General features: G+C 31.8%; 2 protein-coding genes across 2 annotated transcripts; one reads left to right on the top strand and one right to left on the bottom strand.

Moving 5' to 3' along the window:
* Nucleotides 1-574: 574 nt before the first annotated feature.
* On the top strand, nt 575-7,371 carry LOC133205277 (uncharacterized). The gene is made up of 6 exons (XM_061341050.1): nt 575-667; nt 1,271-1,333; nt 3,466-3,528; nt 3,866-4,038; nt 5,699-5,833; nt 6,042-7,371. Exons 1-6 carry the CDS (start codon nt 634-636, stop codon nt 6,201-6,203), a joined length of 630 nt encoding a protein of 209 aa, XP_061197034.1. The 5' UTR covers nt 575-633; the 3' UTR covers nt 6,204-7,371.
* Nucleotides 7,372-17,881: 10,510 nt separating this feature from the next.
* Nucleotides 17,882-21,296, bottom strand: LOC133206113 (uncharacterized). The gene is made up of 2 exons (XM_061342042.1): nt 20,306-21,296; nt 17,882-18,315 (listed from the first exon to the last, which is right to left on the bottom strand). The coding sequence occupies exons 1-2, from the start codon at nt 21,138-21,140 to the stop codon at nt 18,143-18,145; spliced, it is 1,008 nt and encodes a 335-aa protein (XP_061198026.1). The 5' UTR covers nt 21,141-21,296; the 3' UTR covers nt 17,882-18,142.
* Between the last annotated feature and the right edge of the window lie 304 nt (nt 21,297-21,600).

Genomic DNA, 21,600 nt, shown 5'->3' with positions numbered 1-21,600 from the left:
TCTTGCAGCGGAGTGAAATTTCATCCCTTTTTGAAGAATCAACCATCTGATCAATTCCATGATCAAAATGGTACCAGCTGCTGTAAATGCGGGATTACGACAAACACGATATTGACTTTCGAAATTTTGAATTTTAAAATTCAGACAATAATTGCGGTGCTTAAATGTCGTTTGATTCGATAAAATGCCTTTATTATGACAATCATGAATAAAATATAACCCGAAATTGTATTTGGCTATCATTGTGTTGAATGGTAATAAATGCTAACTTTATATATTTACCCAAGTATGCATTTCTTTTTCCTTTCAGCGAAAAAACTTGGATCAATCTTCGATTGTTGATATGTCCAATGCTTGATGTTATTCTTAATTCTATATTTTAGAGTATGTTTAAACTTCCGTTGCAATGAAAATAATATTTAAATTTGATAGTTAAGACTTTATTTTACATTTTTTTGTATTTGGCAAGATGCCATTAAATCTGCATGGTGCACTCCCAAATTGCACAAGCTTGAATCAAACATCCTGTTTGCACGCTTCAGTGATTTGTCTTTATTGTTATATATCTAAAAATACATCTCCCGGGCACTGAATGAAACTAGGAGGAAATTCCATTATTTTATAGAAAGAAATATGGCTTCTAATGGACAAACAGCGGGCGTAGATGGTAAGATATAAATTTACAGTATGTTATGTAATGAATTATGATATTATTAAGCCGTTGAAACACATCAAGAATTTACATTTCTAGCCAAGCTTCGTTTGGTTGTTGTTTACGTTTTTGCTAAAGTCAATGAAGCGTGATACGTGGTAGCCTCTTTATCAGTGTTTATCACAATATTATTCACAACCCAAAAAGATCAAGCAGAAAGTATGATTACTCTTGTAATAAGGATCTTCTTGTTACATTGTAATAAAACAAACCAAAAAAATTGATTCCATGACAAAAAAAATAATTCCAAGATCTCCATGTCAGTTAATATATACAAAATCATTCAACTGTGGACTTGTTTCTCCATATCTATGAACAGAACAGTTTCGAATTGCAAGAGGTCATATAAAAATAATACAAACATTAAATTTTGGTTACTATAGTTTGTTTTTGTCTTTCTTTTATTTTTTAATTTTTTTTTCGCTTCCTCGGAGAAAGACTTAAAATATACACTGAATTACATGAACAGCGTTTCAGTTCAATTCTTTCGAAAATTATACCTTTTTTTGTTAGAACGGTGCATTCAGTTTAAATATACAAGTAAACATTTCCTTGTAGCATACAATGCTGGTTATGACCAATACGCTGGACGGAATCCTCCAAACCAAGGAATGTCAAACCGTACGTACTTTAGTGTTGGTCATGATTTCCTTCTCTTACAAGCATTTTATATATTAATTTCAGCACGGGATGGCTTTCACTTATATCGTTAATATACATAGATAGCATATATACTATCAATGTACATTAACATTTTAAAGCTGAAGAGCCCATGATTTCAAGCATCTACTCAATATATTTTCAACAAAAAAGCATAATATTCATTCATTGCTTGGTGCATTAATTTCAATGTTTGTAAAGAAAACTGTCTTCTTCACCGAAAAGATTTTTAATGCTTAATCAAACTATCAATATTCCTTTGTTATTACTAGAATTGCACTGGTACAAAGTACTTAGTACAAATAGCCGTATCTTAAAATCTTCTTATAATTCCATGAATACTGAAAATAAATTGCATTCTAAACTTAAAATTTATTGGGCAAGAGATGTTAAAGATGAATTGTTTAGAATGCAATTTAATTTTCTTCTTTAACAATTATATCGAGATTTTATTAATCTATTATAATTTTATATATCGAAACAAGGAGAGATTTTTGGACATGTACTTTGGTGATTTTAATACGAACATGTACTTTGAAAATTTAGCTAAGTGTCTCTTGTATTTATAATCACATTGCGTGTGACTTTTTTTTGTAAAATTCATTTTATTTAACTTTCATTTGAAGTTTGTCAAATGAGGTTCTCTTCTCATTAATTAAATATCGAAACTAATAGATATCAGAAAATAGAAGGAAGTTATAAGATATGCCATTTCTGTAATGATCGCAATTTATTTCTTTGCTAAAATTCCTCTAAGAAAAAAGTACTTCAAAGCATGTTATGATACAGTCGTTTGACCAGTTGCGAATAGGGAACCGATAAGGCGGTGCTATAAATATATGACGGCATTATTTCAAAATCTAATTAGTAGTTCAATGACTTGCGGAATTAAATGTTGTTTCATAAAAGTTCAGCCTTTCAAAAAAACTTTTTTTTATTTTAGCAAGTTAACACGGGTACTCATCGAATAAGCCGACGAGTTCCAAATACCTTAGCGGTTCCCATGCAATTCGACCCTAAATTAAAATTATCCGTCCCACACATTATCAATTGACATGCCTAGGAAAAGTTAAAATAAATGCTTACCAGTAAGTAAGTGGTATTTCCAAAGGATAAAGAGAAATAACAATCACATTTACAATGAAGGAATAACAGAAAATTAAAATATAATGTTTTTAATGGGTATTCGGAACTAGTAAAATGACAACACGAAAATATTCCAACATCTTGCGGTTGTCTAATTATTTATTTTCGACAAGCTTTTGGTATTTGTTAAAATACATATGAAACTTACTTTTGATAGCTGAAATGTTGTTTTATGTGAAAAATTGACGTCTTTACAGACGTTTTTCTGCAGACAAACGCGTCAGATTTGTTGCATTGTAAAAGTATGTCGCCTGTTTCAAATACGATACCGAATACAAACTGACGGCAAAAAATCAAAACTTCACATAATTCTAACACTCATAGATAAGCCTTCATACCATATGAATGAATTTATGCTTACACTTTTGAATTTATTAATTATCAGCTCTTAAATTATTAATTATTCGGAACTGATCAAAATTTGGAAATGGTCAAACGACTGTAGGTCTTCAAATGCAATAATACATACAAACTACTTCCGGTGCTAGCTCTCATAATGTCGGTGTTTAGGTTGCGTTAATCATATCTTAGATATTTTTATTCTTAATTTCTTAATATGAGTGCATATTGCACTCAGATTAAAAATTATAACCAATTATATAAGATTAAATAGTTTTTGCTACTTAATAATTAGTAAAATGTTTCAAAATTTGTATTTCTGTGGGCAACTTCATCTATGAATTCTTGTGTATATGACTGAAAATTATTTTTTTTAATGTAGATTTTAATAGGAAAGTCATATGTCCATGTAATTATCTGAGGGCTTAAATACATGTACATATAAATGTATATGTATGTGATAATCTAATTACTTGAAACTTACAAGCTAAAACATATCCGATTTTTACTGTTAGATGATGCTCTCTTGTGTTGGGTTTTACAAAATGAGGTCTACTTATTTATTATTAATTTGTTCACATAAAACTAAGTTACTGGAACTTTTGTAGCTGAAAACGCTGGTTATAACCAAAATGGTGGACAGCATCCTCCAAATCAAGGCCCACCAAATCGTAAGTGTTTTTCATATCAGAGAACTATACCTTTGCCATTAAATCCGAATAAGATTTGCACACTCAGAGTTTACCCCATTAGCCCTTCCTTTAAAGGATATGTCTCTACAATCATAAATGTTCATTAAGTAGAGTGCATGAACATCCAAAATACAACAATACTGAGAGTTCCTATCTAAAATAAAACTTCCTGTCACGTGGTGTAACCAGCAAGTATGAACGTTTAAAATAAATGAAATCTTTCTGCCATGTTGAGAAAATTAAAGTGTTATCCTATTAATTAAAAGAAAAATTTATCGGTTATAGTTTCACCAAACTAGCTTATTTATTGTTGCAGCTTATTCTGCTGGATACAATCAACCTCCACCCCCAGCATACACAGCTAACCCTCATGGCTACCCCGGAGGTCAAGGCTACCCCGGAGGTCAAGGTTATCCGACAGTTCATCCTGGCTATGGTCACCCACCTCCTGTTGTACAGCAGCCTCATCACCAGACAACAAACGTCGTGGTAGAAAATCCACAGCAATTAATCAAAATAGGCTGGTCATCATATGACCATTGAATTTCCCAAATTCCTCAGAGTATTTTATTTTCCCACTTTCGCAAAAGCACAGGGTCATTATACGAGGGTTGTTCAGAAAGTTCGTGGACTAACGTCATAACTTTTTTTACTTAACATCATATTATATCCAAATTTGGAAGAAATATTTCAACAGTAAATTCAAATGATGTGTATCAAAAACTTTTTAAAATATCGTGGTTTACATCAAACTTATTTAGACTTTAAAAAAATGCGAAAATCGGATCACGGAGCAGGTCAAAATTTTGTTATTTACAATCAAGACACTAAATAATGTCTGAAGTCATGTCTTCTGTAAAATGGCACAAAAACGGAAAAATTCTACACTTTCAAATTAAGAACTGTTTCATCGTTTCTGATTCCAAATTATTAATTAATATTTTGCTTCTTTGAAAAGAAATCAGCTTCAGAAGATGGGTAGTCCTCATTGAAAAAGGCAAAAAAAAAAAAAAAGATGACGTCGTAGAACGTCACGGAGCAGCAGTTAACCATACAATTTTGTGTTGTACTCTGGAAAACTCCTGAAAAAAAACTCTGAAAATGCCGGAGGAAGTAGGCAATATGTCAAAAGTGAGCCATGCATATGTGTGACATGGTACAAGCGGTATTTGAATGATAGACTACTCCACTTAGACGATGGTGATTTGTGAGAAAACGGATTATGTGTAAAAATCTTATCAAAACATTGAAAAGCTAGTAACATCATACTAAGAGTTTGGCGCTTCCTTGTGAAAGCACACTTTTGCAATGAAAAAATATATATATAGCATTGACAAACAAAATGATGCTACTGGAACAATTGTTAGCAAAATAGATTTCAATTGATAGAGAAACGTTTTTAATGAGTGCATTGGTATAAGGCAATACTGTGTGAAATGTATAGGGATAGTATTTTTGAGAACCTCGCGATCGTGCCGGTATGTTTTTGACGTTACAGTGTTGTGGAGTTTGCTCCATGGTTACAAAACGTGTTGATTTTAAAATTAAATACACTGTAACATGAATTCTATCAAATCACATAGAATGAAACTTTACACTTAAACAAAATAAATATTTTTACACATGATAATGTGCTAATTTTAAATTTCTTGAAGATAGTATAAGGAAGATTGGCATAGTCCACGAACTTTCCGAACAACCCTCGTATCTTACGTCTGTCAGTCTAGCTGTTTGTCTGTCAGACACAAAAATTTAAACTAGATCATTCTTCTGACTGAGAGTTGATATGGCTTTCATATTTAAAATAATGTACATTGCCTGTGACAAGACTTCTCCAAATATTTAATGACAGTTGACCTCATGATCTTTTCCTTGGAGTTTGAACTACTTTTCGAAGATCGCAAAAGCGCCCTAACTTTTGAATGAGTGAAGATAGGACATTTATATATTTAGCATGCACAATGCACAAAAATGTGCGAATGGTTTATGATTTTTGACATCGTGTCCTTTATCTTGAAATTTGATTTTCTTTTTAAGAAAGCCCCAAAAGGGGGAAACACAAGTTTCTGAATTTGTTTGTTGATTGTCGATTTAGAAATATTATTCTTCTCTTCTTATAATCAAAAGCTGAATAAACGTATCTTTTCAGGTGACAAACAATTCGTGTCCCTCGGTCCTTTTCGTCAGAAGACGATTCCACAGTGATTATCTTGTTCCTGCTATTTTGGCATGTTTTTTCTGTTCCCCTCTGACTGGGATTCCCGCCATTATTGCGGCACTTATTGTAAGTATTTTTTATTCCAATTAAATTATCAGAGTAACTTGATTTCATATGCATATACAAGCAATCAGAAGTATGCCATGTTCACTAATTTTTACAGTTTAAAGAAATTTTAGTTTGATCACTGTTTGTTATCTTCACACTTTTCATAAAAGTGTAACAATACACTTTCTACGTCACTTATTTGAAAAATGATATATCTTTATCTTAGGCGAGAGACAGATTTGACAATGAAGACATAGAGGGTGGGCGCAGCACCGCCAGATGGGCCTTGGGACTAACATTGCTTTCCGTATTCCTCGGGATCGGTTGCTACATTCTCTTGATAGCACTCACAGTGTCTAATTCGAGAAATGAGAATTATGGCTACTGAAAGATTCTCTGAAAACAAATTCAGTCTGCTTTGGATTTCTGTATAATTGTCATGAGGGTCGCTTATATACACTGTACGAACTGATCAATGTTAAACATTCCTGTTAAGAGTTTAAAAACAAACAGTAGTTAGTTAGTAAACGTGTAGTTGGTAGAAAACTGAAGTTTTCTCTGGTTATTGTAAGTTTATTAATTAATGTTACTCTTATATACATGTACTTTAACTTTGCAAATATACGGTAAAAACTGCGATTTTTTTCTCATAAATAGACAAAACAAAAGAGTATAATTTTAGTAGAGAAATTTTTATATTCCATGTTGTATTGAAAAAAGCAAGCTACCCTAACACAAAAAAGTTCTATAGTAAACTATAGTTTACAGTAGTATCAGAGTTTTCACTATAGTAAATCAAAGTTTTTACTAGAGTTGATTGAAGTATTTTTGCTCTGAATTTCTGATCATTATATTTTATTCTTTTAAATTCCTACAAGTAGTTTTCTTGAATAATGAAAAGGAAATATTACTTGTATATTTACATATTATTTCAAAAAATTACATGATTGGTATTCAATTTTAAAAAATTATTAAGGCTCCAAATCTTTGAAAAAGTTCTGGGGTAAAGTGTCATAGTAAATCAAAAGGATCAAAGTATTTACTATAGTTAAATATAGAAAACTGTAGTTAACTATAATAGTAAACTATAGATTACTATTGATAGTAAATTTTTGTTTAAAAAAATACAGTATTGCACTTCATTCAAATTGTAGCTCAAAAATAACCAGTGGGTTTTTTTTTCAGTTATAAGCTTGTAACAATGGATATATTTTTTTGTTTTATTAAATGTTTCTTTGTTTTATGGGCTTTTTCTTTTGAAAATATATCATACTCCAGGCACAATATATGTTCCAATAAATATCGTTGTATTTATATCTGTATTCTGTTACAGGAAGTGATAAAGTGAATGCCAATAATTACTTTTTTTAAAGAGATATGTATCTACATTTCACCCTGTGTAAGCTTTTGTAACTTAATTTTAAAAATAAAATATCGTTTCATTGTCACCAAGAAATCATAAATTAGTATGAGGCACAGATAACCTCTTCAGATTGCATACTTATCCTAAGGGACGTTTCACAATTGCTTGTCAATAAACAATTTTCTGCAAATGACTCCTGAACTTGTCATAATGTAAAGCGATAATTTCATACACCGAGAAAAATATACCTTAGTATGTCTTTACATTCACAAACTCGATAGTTGTAATGATTCGTGTTCTGTGCTTTATATTTAAATCGTTTGAAAATTTCTACAGCTGGACATTTTGACAAATTTTTATGCCCCGCCATAAAATGGCCGGGGCATAAAGTGTTACCCTGTTCATTCTGTCATTCCGTCATCATTGACTTTCCGTTTATTATTTTGGCAACATTTTAACACATTCAACCCAAGTTTGACATATGGATACGTCACAGGAATACGGAGCTCAAGTTTGAATTTGATCATAGTCCGATGATTTTTGTCAGAGTGTTATCCCTCTTGAACTTAGAAAAAAATAAGAAATTTTCAGTTTCCGCTATCTTACTTTTGTAGGAATGTATTTATAAGGTTGGAATTGCATTACTTATTAGGGCTATTAGAAATTTATAATATTACGACAAGCGCATATGCAGGTATTGTACCAGGAAATACAGGTCAAATTTGAATTTAGTCGTGGTTTGATGATTATTGACAATTATCCCTCTTGAACTTAGCAAAAATATTAAGAAATTTTCAGTTTCCGTTCTCTAACTTTTGTAGGGATGTGTGTACACGTATAAGGCTGAAATTGCATATACAGGTATTTTTCCCAGAAAATACAGGTCCTGGTCCGTTGATTTTTGACAGTTATCTCCCTTGAATGTAGAAAAGACTTAAAAAATCACAATTTCTAATCAATATCTCGACTACAAATTTACAATTTGCAAATTGTAATTTTGTCTGCCTGCGGGGGCATTCGTGGCGTTACGACACATCCAGTTTACGTAAATATTTGTCTCCTTTCCAAAAAATTTTTTAAAAAAAATTCGTTTACCCATATTTTTTAACACCTTAATTTGGAAATTGAATTTTAAAAAAAGCTTAAGAATATCAAGTAATTTGCTAAATGCCAGATGACATTTGTAATTATCATTAGTGGCAAAGTAGTATGAATAAAAAATAAACATACTTTTAAAATTATATCTAAAGTTCTTTATGCACTTTTAAGTGTATCATTTAAAGCAATTTTATGCTGAGTAAGCGAATCTGACGAGTGGACACTTGTTTTGTACATTTACGAGAATTAATTAAGCATGTTATCTCAGTTAAATTAGTCAATGTAACCTTTAAAATTATTCTTAAAAAAAAAAAAAGAAATGCCCCGACACACTATTTTCAAACGACTAACAAGAGTGTACAATAGTAATATGAAAGTATTTTTCAAGTTGCATATGTGCATTTTTATGGGAAAATCTAGTATTGGGTAAAATAATATAAGCACAGAAGCCCTAATAACTTCTTGAACTGTTTTTTTTTTCACATTTCATTAATTAATAATTTAATTCTGGTTATAACGCACCATTTGATTGGATAAAAAAAACTTTATATCGTATAAATTGTGTTGCCTACGTCACAATGACTTGCGTCAAAAACGTATCAATCCGCCTGATGTAACATCTAAATTTTTGTACAATTTGAAGTCATTTTCATCTTAATTTCTTACACTAGATGAATAAAAATTAAATTATAAGGAATGGATTTAATAGCTACCTAATTTATACAGTATAAACAGAGTAGGAACAGTTAACGCTTTTTTATAAACCGCTTCTCGGTTTATAAAGCGTAAACTTCCCCAACCCAGTTTATACATTAGAAATTGGGTAGCTATCAAATTCATTCCTTAAAAGTAATACAGATCTCTTACTCTCATATATCACTCTTTCTCCGTCTCTTTCCTTGTCTCAGTTTGAAAAATGCCAGCGTGCTATATTTCTTGGATTGATTACTAGTATTTTTTTAGAGTCCACTTTGAAACATAGCATTACCTTAAAGAATTCAATGCTGATTGATGTAATAGAAAGAAATGAAGGTAACAAACAGTTATCAGTCTCAATCCAGTAAAAAAATACAATGTAGAAAAGGGCAAAACCACGGACTCATCGAAAGAGCATAAAAGGTTTGATAAAGTGCCGTTTAGGAGTAAGCTTTGCACACCCATAATGAGCCCTATTTATTGAACAGGTAAATGAAATTCTCAGTACTCAATAAGGGTACCAATAAATTGGCCTGACAATGATTGGGAAACGTGTGAGCCACAATACGACCCATCGATAGGTTGTATTGGCAAATAATGTCATTATAACGACCATAGAATTTGCGAAACGAAATGCTGACGTTAAATGAGACAGTTGAAAGCAATGTAACATCATATAAAATAGATCGTATTCAAAACATGCTCTTGCATTTCGAATAAATTTGGAGACATAAATGATAGACAAATAATTAAATGCTAAATTAAAGAAAGTGCTATCCGACCCATATTGGGACCTAATTGCTTACTTTAAATATCAATCATGTATAAAATACTCTGATATTAATTCAAAGCATTTTAGAGTAGAAAAGTATCTACCAAGAGAAATTTTTAAAAAATGTAATTTCTTAAGCAGTAATTAATTAATGAAGATTTCATTGAAATCTATGGAGACAAGCAAATTTTTGAAAATAAAACTTTTAATACTAAGAATATCAATACATGCTGTGGTGGAAAGATGCATTTAATTCATTAGGAATAGAAACACGTTTGGAAAAAAAATTATCAGATAGATTTCTTTGAATTAATTTTAATTGATTAAAGGAAAAGGAGGGGGATAACTCTTCAAGGACAGGAAAAGGACATAAATAAGGCACACGCCTCTCTAACTTAGTGATACCAAAATACGAAATTTATATCTAAATATATTGAGTATTCAACCCATACATATCTATGAGGCATTCAATTTCATTGAATCTGAGGCGATTATGGGTCGGATACCTTATTTTACCTCTTCAAACAAAACTGATATACAATTATGACTCTTAATTAGAAAAAAAAGTCAAGTGTGTCAAATATGGCTTACGGAAACTACTTATACTTAGAATAGATTAAATTGTGATACGAAAATGATATTTTTAAAAAATAAAAGTCGTCAAAAGAAGTGAAGATAACTAACTGATCAATATCCTAAAAAGAAACTAAATCGCGAAAACCGCAAGTTACTGATTGAAACACCACAGTTTGGATTTGGTGCAATGTAGGAGTAAGCATCCTCTGTCGAACGGTCGCATCAATCGTTTATCGTCTGTATTAATCATGTAAAAGGAGTAATCCATTGTTAAAATTAGTTTAGGAACAATGACCTTATGCTTTGCTTAATTTGCAATTAAGATCAACATATAACGACCTTAAATTTGCAAAATGAAATGCAGACTCTAAACGAGACTGTTGAAAGCATTGTATCAATAAAATAGGTGAAAATAACAAAAAGTGATCTAAAAAAACCTTCAAACAATACAAGTCTAATACAAGGACCCATGGAATTCTAGGGGTGGGATCAGGTGCCTTGTAGAAGTAACCATTCCCTGTAGACCTGTCACGCCTGCCGTGAGCCCTATGTATTGATCAGGTAGACAGATTAATCCATAGTCAAATTAAGTATAGAAACAAATAACTTCCAATTTGTCAGTCAAAATACGACGCAGGTTGTATTTCCTAAGAAGGTCATTATTAACGCCATAGAATTTACGAAATGCTGACTTGAAACGATGTTCTTGAAATCCCTGTAACACCAACTTATATATCAGTAGTCTGCATCGGTTTAAAAAAATGATTATACTTTGACCTCGGAGCATGCTCTTGCGAAGCGAATAAGCTTGGAGACATAAACACCAAAAGCAGGTGATAGTGGAATGTTGCTACATACCTAAATAGAGAAAGTTGACGATGGAAATGCTGAAGTCATCTCGTTTGTCATTCAGTTTAAATTGTTAGTTGGTCCTTATCGTCTATAGCCAGTAATACATCAAAATATGAAATGGCGTGGCAGCCTCTGTGGTGTCTTTTATTTCGAGTTCACTGGGATATATTAAGTCGACATATGAATGGAATTAACTATTCTTATTTGATAAAACGTCATCGATGTATCTGAATGTCGACTTGAAGGCCACAGCAAGTGTTTTCTTATTATTTAGAAGTTTTTGAATATATTCTTCATAGAAATATAAAAATAGGTCGGCTAATATAAAAAAGCACAATTAGACCTTATCGGTTTTCTAAAACTACATAGATGTTATTAAGGAGGAACTCCAGCATCCTTTTAACATAACCTATGAGTATTTATGTATAGAATCAGAGTGATTTTTAATTTTGTCGACGATCATTCAAACGATATGAAAATTTCTTCCATTTTATTGAACAAGCAGTTGTCTATGAGTTCAAAATGTCTCGTATTTAATTTAATATGAGGAGTGGTTGTATAAAGTGTAGAAAAATAATACATTTTGATATTCCTGACTTTTAAGAAAAATGTTTTACTTTTTTGTCAGATTTGTCAGCCTAAGAAATATTACTACATAAATAAGGAAAGTTGGTGGAAAAACTAAACGTATCCCGTTTGTTGTGTAGTTTAATTGTTTTACATCTAAATATGAAATAATGGACTATTTATTTCAATTTCAATGGGATAACTTGAGTCGATGGATTGTTCAATTGATCAAACATTGTCGATATCTAGAATGCATCTACGCGTATAATATATGCTTCCTTAAACGTTGACATTTTTCATTAATTTTATTCAACAAAAAACGTTGATGTCATAAAAAAAATATCTACGTCGAGGTACATGCACAGGTAAGTTGCACTAATAGATTTTAACATGTCTAGAGTAATAGCCACTAAACATATTACAATGCAATCTCAATTCTGATAAAAAAAAAAAAACAACAAACTTAATTCGTGTGATTAATTAACGTTGAATACATTTAGATTTTGATGAATTAAGACTGAGTCATGAGGTAAAGAAAAGAAGCAAAAGGTTATCTATTTATAGAAAAATGATTGTTCTTTTTTCAGAGCATTTGACACATCTTGTCTTTTATTTTGAAATGCATATTTAGAAATGAAAAAAAAAATTAAACCCATTTTATAGCGAAAAATTTAACCACTCTTTAACTCAGAATAAATTATTGTCCATCAAAATGATGGTCAAGAAAAAAACCGAATCATTAAACGTAAAATTCATGTTACCAAATTAGTATATTTTTTCTGATCTAAATTTCGACCTACTGGAGACGCGTCTAGACGGTGCCCTAACGTTCCCAAACTCTGAATTTCATTTATTATAGACACAGTCCTCAGAGATGCAGACAAGATATAGTACTTATTATTAGTCCTGAAAGGTCAATTTCTACACTTTTATTTCAAAAACCATGAAAAAGATTCTTAATATATGCTTATACATGTTTGGCTACATATATATTTTTTCCTATGATCTTTTTCAATAATACCCTATAAAGTGAAAAAAAACAAAAATATTTCTTAAACCTCTCTCTCTGTCTGTCTCTTTCTTATGCCCCCGTAATCGAAGATTCTAGGGCATATAGTTTTTGGTCTGTCCGTCCGTCTGTCTGTCTGTTTGTCTGCGAAAAGTTTAACCTTGCCCAAAACTATTTAGTGGATGGTGCTAGGGCTTTCATGTTTCACATGTGTATTTCATGTGACCAGACTTTTCTTTTGGGTACCAATATTTTTACCTTTTGTCTTTGACCTTTGAGTTTGACCTACATTAGTAAAAGCTTCAACCTTCCCTATAACTTTTAAACTGTTCGTGCTAGGGTTTTCATATATCATATGTATATTCCTTGTGACAAAACCTTCCTTCGGGTACCAACATTTTTTACCTCCTGACCTTGTCCTTTGAATTTAACCTACATTAATAAAAAACCTTTACCTTTCCTATAACTTATGAACGGTTGGGGTTAGAGTTTTCATATTCCACTTATATATTCCTTTCACAAGACTTTTTCTTCGGTACTAATTTTTTGACCTCATGACCTTGACCCTGGAATACGTTCTACTTTTGAAAATCTTTGACCTTTGTCATATTTTCTAAATATTGGTGTTAGGGCTTTCATATTTCACATGTGTTTTCCTTGTGACCTTTCCTTTAGGTACCAGCATTTTTGAACGCTTGAAATTGGAGTTTAACCTACATATGAAAAACTTTAATCTTGGCCTTGAGCTGCCATATGGAGGCATCAGTATTTCACACACACACATTTTTTTTTTGCGGAGCGACCTTTATTTGTTCTTAAAACATTAATTTGTTTTAAACCATTCGTTTGATTCGTTCATGATCGGGCAAAATCTATTGACAACTCAGTGTTTACTTAATGGCCTAACAATTAGTATGTAAAACATCAGTGAGCATTCGGCTTTATGATATATTGTATTTGCTGACAAGGTCAATGTATCGGCCATAGAACTTGCGAATTGATGACTTTGAACGAGACTGTTGATATCCTTGTTTTATCAACTTGTTTGTCAATAGTTTGCCTTGTTTTAGAACCTGTTCGTACATGGAGCATGCTCTTGCGTATCGAATCAGCTGGAAGATATAGACCCTATATGTAGGTGATAAGGGTAGATTCGGGAAGTTGACGATAGAAAAGTTATCAAAGTTTTGTTGTTAGGTTACCATTAACGTCTTTTTCTAATAAAATATCCAAATATGAATCATTGTGTCAGACTCTGTGGTATCTTTTATCTCAAGTTCGCTGGGATAAATCGAGTCGACATTGAATGGAAGTAACTATTGTTAATTGATAATACGCCTTCGATATATCTAAATGTCGATTTGAAGGCCACAGCAAGTGACTTCTTCTGCTCATGTATGAGTTTTTGAATAAATTCTGCTTCGTATAAATACAAAAATGTGTCTGCTAATAACGGGGAGCAATTGGAACCCATGGGAATTCCGACAGATTGTTGGAAGACCTGATCTTCAAATACTACATCGATATTGTCAATCAGAAACTCAAGCATCTTTTAATATCTACTTCAGAGTACTTGTGTGTACAATCAGAATGTCTTTTAACAAAATAATTTTGCAAATGACCTATGACAAGGTATGTAAATATTAGGCATGAGTCTCTTGTAGGAGATTACATCATTTTAATAACATACCATTAGTTGGAATGCCTTCTCTTATATGTATGTATCAATGTAAAAAAAACGACTTATATGTTAACATACAGTGCATTCAATCGTTTGTAAACAGCCTTTTGCCATGTGTCCCTCAGTTACAGAATCTGGTTTGTAATAGAGCATTGTTTCTTCTACTTAACACAAGTAACAACATTCTCTCAATATCTGTAAACGTCTAATTATTGATAAATAACACTAATTTAAAACCAAAACTACCGCTTATCTATATATGCAATATAGCTGCGTGGATGTAGCAAATATCCATTATCTTTGTTGTCTTTAATTTCAGGGTTTTTTCTCATCAAGTCATTACAATTAAGGAATGTTTTTAAGTTTTGTTTGAGTTATTGTTGTGTAAATCACACAGACTTGTCACGTAGGCATATTTCATGGAGCGCGCTAACGCTTAATGAAAAATATGCCTACGTGCAAGTCTGTGTGATTTACACAACAATAATTCACACTAAACTTAAAAAGATTCCTTATATTTACATTTTACATGTTCAAAAGCACTAAAAATATATTCAATGTTTAAATTTTTCGATACCCTATTTTGTTATATTTTTATTAACGTTCATGTAGCTCATTGTGACGTCACTTTAGCGCGAGTTTCTCCGTGTACTAGTATATTTCTGCGCGTGAGTATACACGAAAATAGCATTCAAATCAATTTCAGAGTTGGCTTAGTAGAAAAACACAGCAAATGTAAATATTAAGAAGTAGCAGATGCAAAAATCAGAGAACAAAAAACACTGGAACGAATATTATTTGGGTTTCGAGAAATTGTGTCCAATTTATCACTGACTAATAACACCGTACACATATACTAATTAAGTGTAGGCAATCCTTAATTGTGATTTTCATCTCTATTTTTTACAAGTAGAAATTTTTTAGTCCGGGAAATTCAGTCCAAGCTTGAGAAAAACCCAAAATGTTGGTAAATTATACATGAATTAATGCAAATATTATAAACTAGCATACCGCTGAAAATGCTTTCGGTCATTTTTTATTTTTTTTTTATTTTTTTTTTAGGGGGGGGGGTTATTTCTTGTAAAATAAAGCAAAAATAGATATTGATTTTCTGCATGGTTGTTTTTGTAATAAAAAAAAAAAGGATTGACATACTTAGACAAACAAACAAATAAAGTGGATGCATTCAATTTGTACTTAACATAGATAAAATAGTGGTCAAATATTCCAGAGTAGAATTCATTATCAGTTAATGATGATCTGCTGTGTCTTGATCTAAAGTGTAGATCTCATTAATTTAGTAGACGAAATTTAATTAAACTACTACAATACTTGAAAGTAATGTTCAGATCTATGCATTCAGAAAAGCACACCTTAAGACACAATTATCTTATGGATAATGAACACATTAGAATAAATGACTTCTAATTAAATAAATGCCTTATACTTGGTTAACTTCGTACAAACATACACCTTGCAGCAGACAAGTCTTGTGTATTTTTAATTACAAGGTTCATTGTTTATTGAAGTGAGTCTTTCACTCTTTTAAGTTTCAGGTGGTGCCCCCACAGGATAAAAAGATAATGTCGTATCAGTAAGTGACGTTCTTATGATAAAGATAATGAGGCTTATTTGCATTGCAGAAATAACTGTAATTGTTTACATATAAATTGCACCCAGTCATATAAAAATCTTATACAAATTTTTGACACAGATGTCAAAAAGAATCCTTAAAGTCGCCTATGTGACATGATCTTTATTAAATTGGTTCCCTCCATTGAGAGTTAAGTATCATCATTAAAATGAAAACTAATTGCAAGAAGAATTGCAGAACAGGATAATTTACATTTTATCAGTAACAAACACTGTTTATAATTCATTGCACATTTCCGTATCATTGTAGATAATGAAAAAGAAAAGTCACAGAAAAATCAGCACTTTTTATTTCTATGATTTGAAAAAAAAAATTCTTAGTGGAAAACGTTTTAATTTTTTATTAAAAATAAAATTATATATTTTACACATAGAGATAATCTTTTGATGTTTGGTTTTTGTGTTTAACGCACAACACACACACACTCACAGAGAGAGAGAGAGAGAGAGAGAGAGAGAGAGAGAGAGAGAGAATCAATTACGAAATACAGATTTTAGGTTCTATGTTTCAGTATATATTGTAACTCTTAAACACCTAACTTCTTTTTTTATTTGACGAACAGTTTCTACCGATTATTTCAAAAGGGCTTGATAAGACATTTCAGTTATTTTTTTTTATGTAAAATGTTTATCTATACGCATTCATAAAACGTGTTAAAAAGCTATTTCATTCTTTTTCAACTGGTTAAAGAGTTCTGGTGGCATTGGAAGAAACTTTATTTCTGTTTTTACTCCAATCAATATTTCCTTTAAGTTAAATTCATTTCAAATCAAGAGCCTCAAAGATTCAACTGAATATTACCTATATGATTTTAAGAGCCCTATATTACTTTTTAAAAACATTTTAAAACCGTAGATATTTGTGGATATTGTAATAACTTTTTTTTTAAAAGGTTAAAGTAAGAATTCGTTAAACACTCGCTGTGGCCCTCAACTCGACTTTACGATATATATACGTCGTTTTATCAATTAACAATTGTTATTTCCGTTTATTTGTCGACTCGATTTATCCCAGTGAACTTGAAATAACAGACACCACAGAGTTTGCCACATATGCTTTATATTTGGACGTTTTACTGACTATAGATGACAAAGGCCAACTAACAACTAAATTGTATGACAATGATGACTTCAGTTTTTCCACCGTCAAATTTCCATATTTTTGTAGTAATATTCCGTTATCACCTGCATATGGTATTTATGTCTCTCAACTTATTATCTACTAGTAAAGGCATGCTCTGAGTACGATCAGTTTTAAACCGAGGCAGGCTACACACACATAAGTTGAAGTTACGGGGATTTCAACAACCTCGTTTAAAGTCAGCAATCCGTAAATTCTATGGTAGATCTAATGACCTTTTGAGCAAATATATTGTATCACTTGTTTTTACACTTAATTTGACTACGGAATGTCCCGTCCACTTGATCAATACATAAGGCTTACAGGGTGTGACCTGTCAACCGGGAATGCTTATTATGGCTGACTTGTTTCCTACCAATTGTTAGACCTTTGTTTTTACACTTAATTTGACTACGGAATGTCCTGTCCACTTGATCAATACATAAGGCTTACAGGGTGTGACCTGTCAACCGGGAATGCTTACTCCTCCTAGACACTTAATACCACCTCTGGAATTTCCAGGGGTTCCTAGCTGTTTATGCCCTGTTCACAGATTTGTGTTGTTTTAAGTTTTTATGAGATCGATCACTGTTCTTTATTTTCACACTTTTTCATTAAAGAACTGGATGAACAAAGAATGCATTGCAATTTGATGTAACAAAAACATTAAATGGCCACATAATAAATATATAATTTATTGTAACGAAATGTTTTCATGAATAATTTAGCAAAATGGACAATTAACAGCTTAACTACAGTCACAAAACAATATAATACGGAATAGCAGTTCAAATATTGGAATTCTTCTTCAGAACTCACAAGCACCTGGATCCTTTCTCCAGAAGAATTCAAAGTGCCACGAGTTCCTGGAGATCTTTGATACATCAAAAAGTTCGTATTGCTATCAAAACAGATCACAAATGGTTCTTTTTCTCTGTTCTTATCGAGAAGTTGAGTCCATCTCCTCAGCTCTATTGTTCTTCCGAATTATATCATTGAAACAAAACTTGAGACAAGTACTTTTTTGACTTCCATGACGAGATTTACACCATGCACAGAAGAAGTTTCCCATAAAAGTTGATAATGATGTATACTGTCCTTCTCTGCTGATTCCTATACAAATGAAGATAAAATACTAAATGATAACACATATGGGTAACGATATATCTTAAATGATAATAATTTACTGTATCTTTGGCCTTAAGTATCATTTCAAAAATTAATAGGTTTTAAGACAAACTTCAGAATTGCAAAAAGGCCTTTAATTAACAGACTTTCAAGACATTCGAGAGCGAGTTTAAAAGCATGATACTAGCTTCTTAGTGTAAATGTGGAAAATTATTAATGGTAATTCTAAAATCCATTTAGATTTATAATGATGAGAACCTGTAACGAGCAGACTCATTTAAACTTTTGTTACCATCTTCATAGCCCTTGTCAATCCTTGTAAGTTGGTTAAGCAATAACAGTGCTTTTGTCGACTTAAATTTTACTCTACTTCATGTTGTTGATTATTTCTTTCTTTCTAGTTTTCACAAAACTAAATTTCCAGATAAGATGAATTTGAAATTCGTATGACCTTTTTTTACATTTGAATACCCGGTACTTCTAATATTATACATGTTTCATAGTCTGAAATCTTACTTGACTTTTTTCCCTTCTGAGCCATGATTTTTTTTTTACCTTTGGTAACTAATAATTTTCTAATAATCAGTTTACTTAACTGACCATTTTCAAAAAGAAATACTTCATTAAGTGGCCACAGTGGTGCTTTTCTATTGAAACGTTGGCGCATTTGCAAGCTGAAGCATATGCAATTTCAGAGTTTTCCTTTGTTAAAGGTATGTTTAATCAAATTATCTCTGAAATGGTTTACCAAATCATCAGTGCTAAATGTCATAAAATGTCATTATGTATTTAAGTCTTAATTTATATATAAATATATATTTACCTAATTATCGTTCATCTTCTATCATTAAGTTTTATAACACTAGCTTTTGAATTGAATCTGAAATTATTGTATACACCCAACACAATACCAGTGCTACACAATATATAGTGTCATATTATGGGGTGAATAATCTGATATTTCTTTTTATTCGTTTTAAAATGAATATATTGAAGACAAGAATGGTAAAAGAAGTCCCTTTCACGCGCGTTCATTTGTTCCGATAACCCAAGCGTACTAGCATGAACAATCATAAATTCATTTCAAATTCAGTATAAACAACATAAAAACATAGAAACTGGAATTATGACAGGGAAACTTGGCACTGCTTAGAACTTGAGGCCTCCATAAATATATAATCAGACAGATAACATGATTAATCTTATGTTAACATGGAATACCTTGTCACATTTAACGTTAATTAAATTATACAACCAACTGTAAGCTGAAAGAGATTTTTTCAGCTAAATATCAATTGAATATTACCGACAGTTTATTGCAGCAGAAAAAGGGGTCTTGCCTAAAAGCAATTGTAATATATTTTGCATAAGAGCCATTGAATGAACAATACGAGTCTTATTAAATCTGATGATTCAAATGGGGACGCAATTTGTGAGTTTGTCACGAAAGGTGTAATGTATTCAAGCAGCGGCCCAGATGAATGAATATTAAATTGCACTAATCACCTTCGTGTGTACTTTAATTAAGTTTACCTCGAAAATAAACCTAGTGTTAATGACATGAAATGCATCTTCGTTTACTAGTAAAACTTTCAGATGTCTAAAAAAAAGTTTTACACACACTTCCTTCAAAATGTCAATCGCAATGAGGGTTCTTTTAATATAGAAAAAAAATCTAAATAGAGAGTAGAGTTTTAACACTAATACACGGAAAAGATGATGAGCAATATGACAAGGAAAAGGAAACGTGTCATTTATTTCATATATCAAAGAACGTTTAATCCGTATATCAAATAAGTGTTCAGCGCCCAAAGTTTTAAATTTGATTATAGACATACAAATATATCAATGTTTATAAGTATGGGCCTTTTTTCATTTCATGAAGATTCCAAAGAAAGACAATTAAAATGAAATTTCAGTATTTTAGCATTTCCAAGCATAGAAGTGGATAATTCAAAAGTTAACCCTGACTTACCTGTTGAATTGGTCGCCACTGGAGGGACAGTGGTGGTGCCATTCTCTAGAGCCACGGTAATACCCATCGCCTCTTCTATCCTCTTGATTTGATCATACAGCTGTGTGTTTACTGATATACCACCCACTATCTTCTCCTTGTTTTGAAGCTTAATCAGCTTATTTTCAATAAGTTTTATTATAAAATCTTTGTTGGTTATGAAATCGAAGTAATTCCAGTCTGGATTTCTATGATCGCCGGATGTATCATTGGAAATGTCTGTATTCTCAATCCTGAGCGTAGGTTTTACGCCAGTGATGCGCCTAGTTTCCGATTCTAGGGTAGGATGTAATCCTATAATGTGGGATTTGTCAAGTGGTACCTCTAGTGCTACGGAGGGATTACTTTCCAAATGGTTTGATGGTGCGTCAGCAACATTTTTGACAAAATTAAAAGGTTGCGATCCAATTGTTGGAAAGAGCTTAACAAAACTTGTGGTTGGCACAGGCAGTTTCTGTATATTTTTACCATCATAGGAAGATGGTACTGATACCGTACTTGGTACTGCTGCATGACCAACAGAATGTTTTTCACTTGGACAATTAGTGTTTATTTTATGATGAGGATGAAACATATTATTTGTAAATGGTACCTGAGGTAAACCTATTCGCGGATGAAATCTAGCATGAATATTGAACACAGGGCGATGAAAAAACATTCCCCCAAATAAAGGGGGATTAGGATAAATTTGACGAATAAACGGTCTTGGATGCCTTGGAATAAATGGGTAGTGAGCACATGAAAACGTTAAATATCCCACAAAATATACAATAACTGATCTCCTCATTCCTGTCATAATTAAACCACATTATCCAGGTAGAATCAGCGAGCGTGCGGAGAAAACACTGCTCTAACCAGGTAATGTTTAATTAATACGGCTATGAAGTCCTGTTGTATTTATTTAATCTAAAGCCACGTGTAGGTGGAGCAAAGTCGACGATGAATTATGATGCATTTTCCCCAAAAGGGCTATCGGTTTATTTTGTCGTGCAGGAAGTATATATTTATCACCTGAATACGATTATAATTTCCGGATTCTAAAAATAAAAATGTCCATTACTTTTGCTGTGTAAAGATGGTTGCACATCACAGACATGTAATCACTATATACTCAATATTTGTATACTGTATTATGTTAATTGTGAAGATATGACCTTATCTTTGAAGAATAAAAATTTGCATTGAGAAATGAAATTAGCAGATACTTGGAAACATGTATTAATCATAGTTTATTAAGTTAAAAAACAAACAAAAAA

The sequence above is a fragment of the Saccostrea echinata genome, unplaced genomic scaffold (genome assembly GCF_033153115.1).
Source record: "Saccostrea echinata isolate AGI-Se365-2 ecotype Australia unplaced genomic scaffold, CSIRO_AGI_Sech_v1 ptg000054l, whole genome shotgun sequence".
In the NCBI taxonomy this organism is placed as follows: Eukaryota; Metazoa; Mollusca; class Bivalvia; order Ostreida; family Ostreidae; genus Saccostrea; species Saccostrea echinata.
This window is presented reverse-complemented; position numbering and strand designations above follow the sequence as displayed.

Bases quoted from the DNA above. Each gene is read 5' to 3' on its own strand.
- LOC133205277 (XM_061341050.1), top strand. From the start codon at position 634: ATGGCTTCTAATGGACAAACAGCGGGCGTAGATG. The intron at 4,039-5,698 runs GTAGAAAATCCA...GTATCTTTTCAG, and splicing joins ACCAGACAACAAACGTCGTG to GTGACAAACAATTCGTGTCC. The intron at 5,834-6,041 runs GTAAGTATTTTT...TCTTTATCTTAG, and splicing joins CCATTATTGCGGCACTTATT to GCGAGAGACAGATTTGACAA.
- LOC133206113 (XM_061342042.1), bottom strand. From the start codon at position 21,140: ATGACAGGAATGAGGAGATCAGTTATTGTATATTTTGTGGGATATTTA. The intron at 18,316-20,305 runs GTAAGTCAGGGT...TCATTTGTATAG, and splicing joins AGTGGCGACCAATTCAACAG to GAATCAGCAGAGAAGGACAG.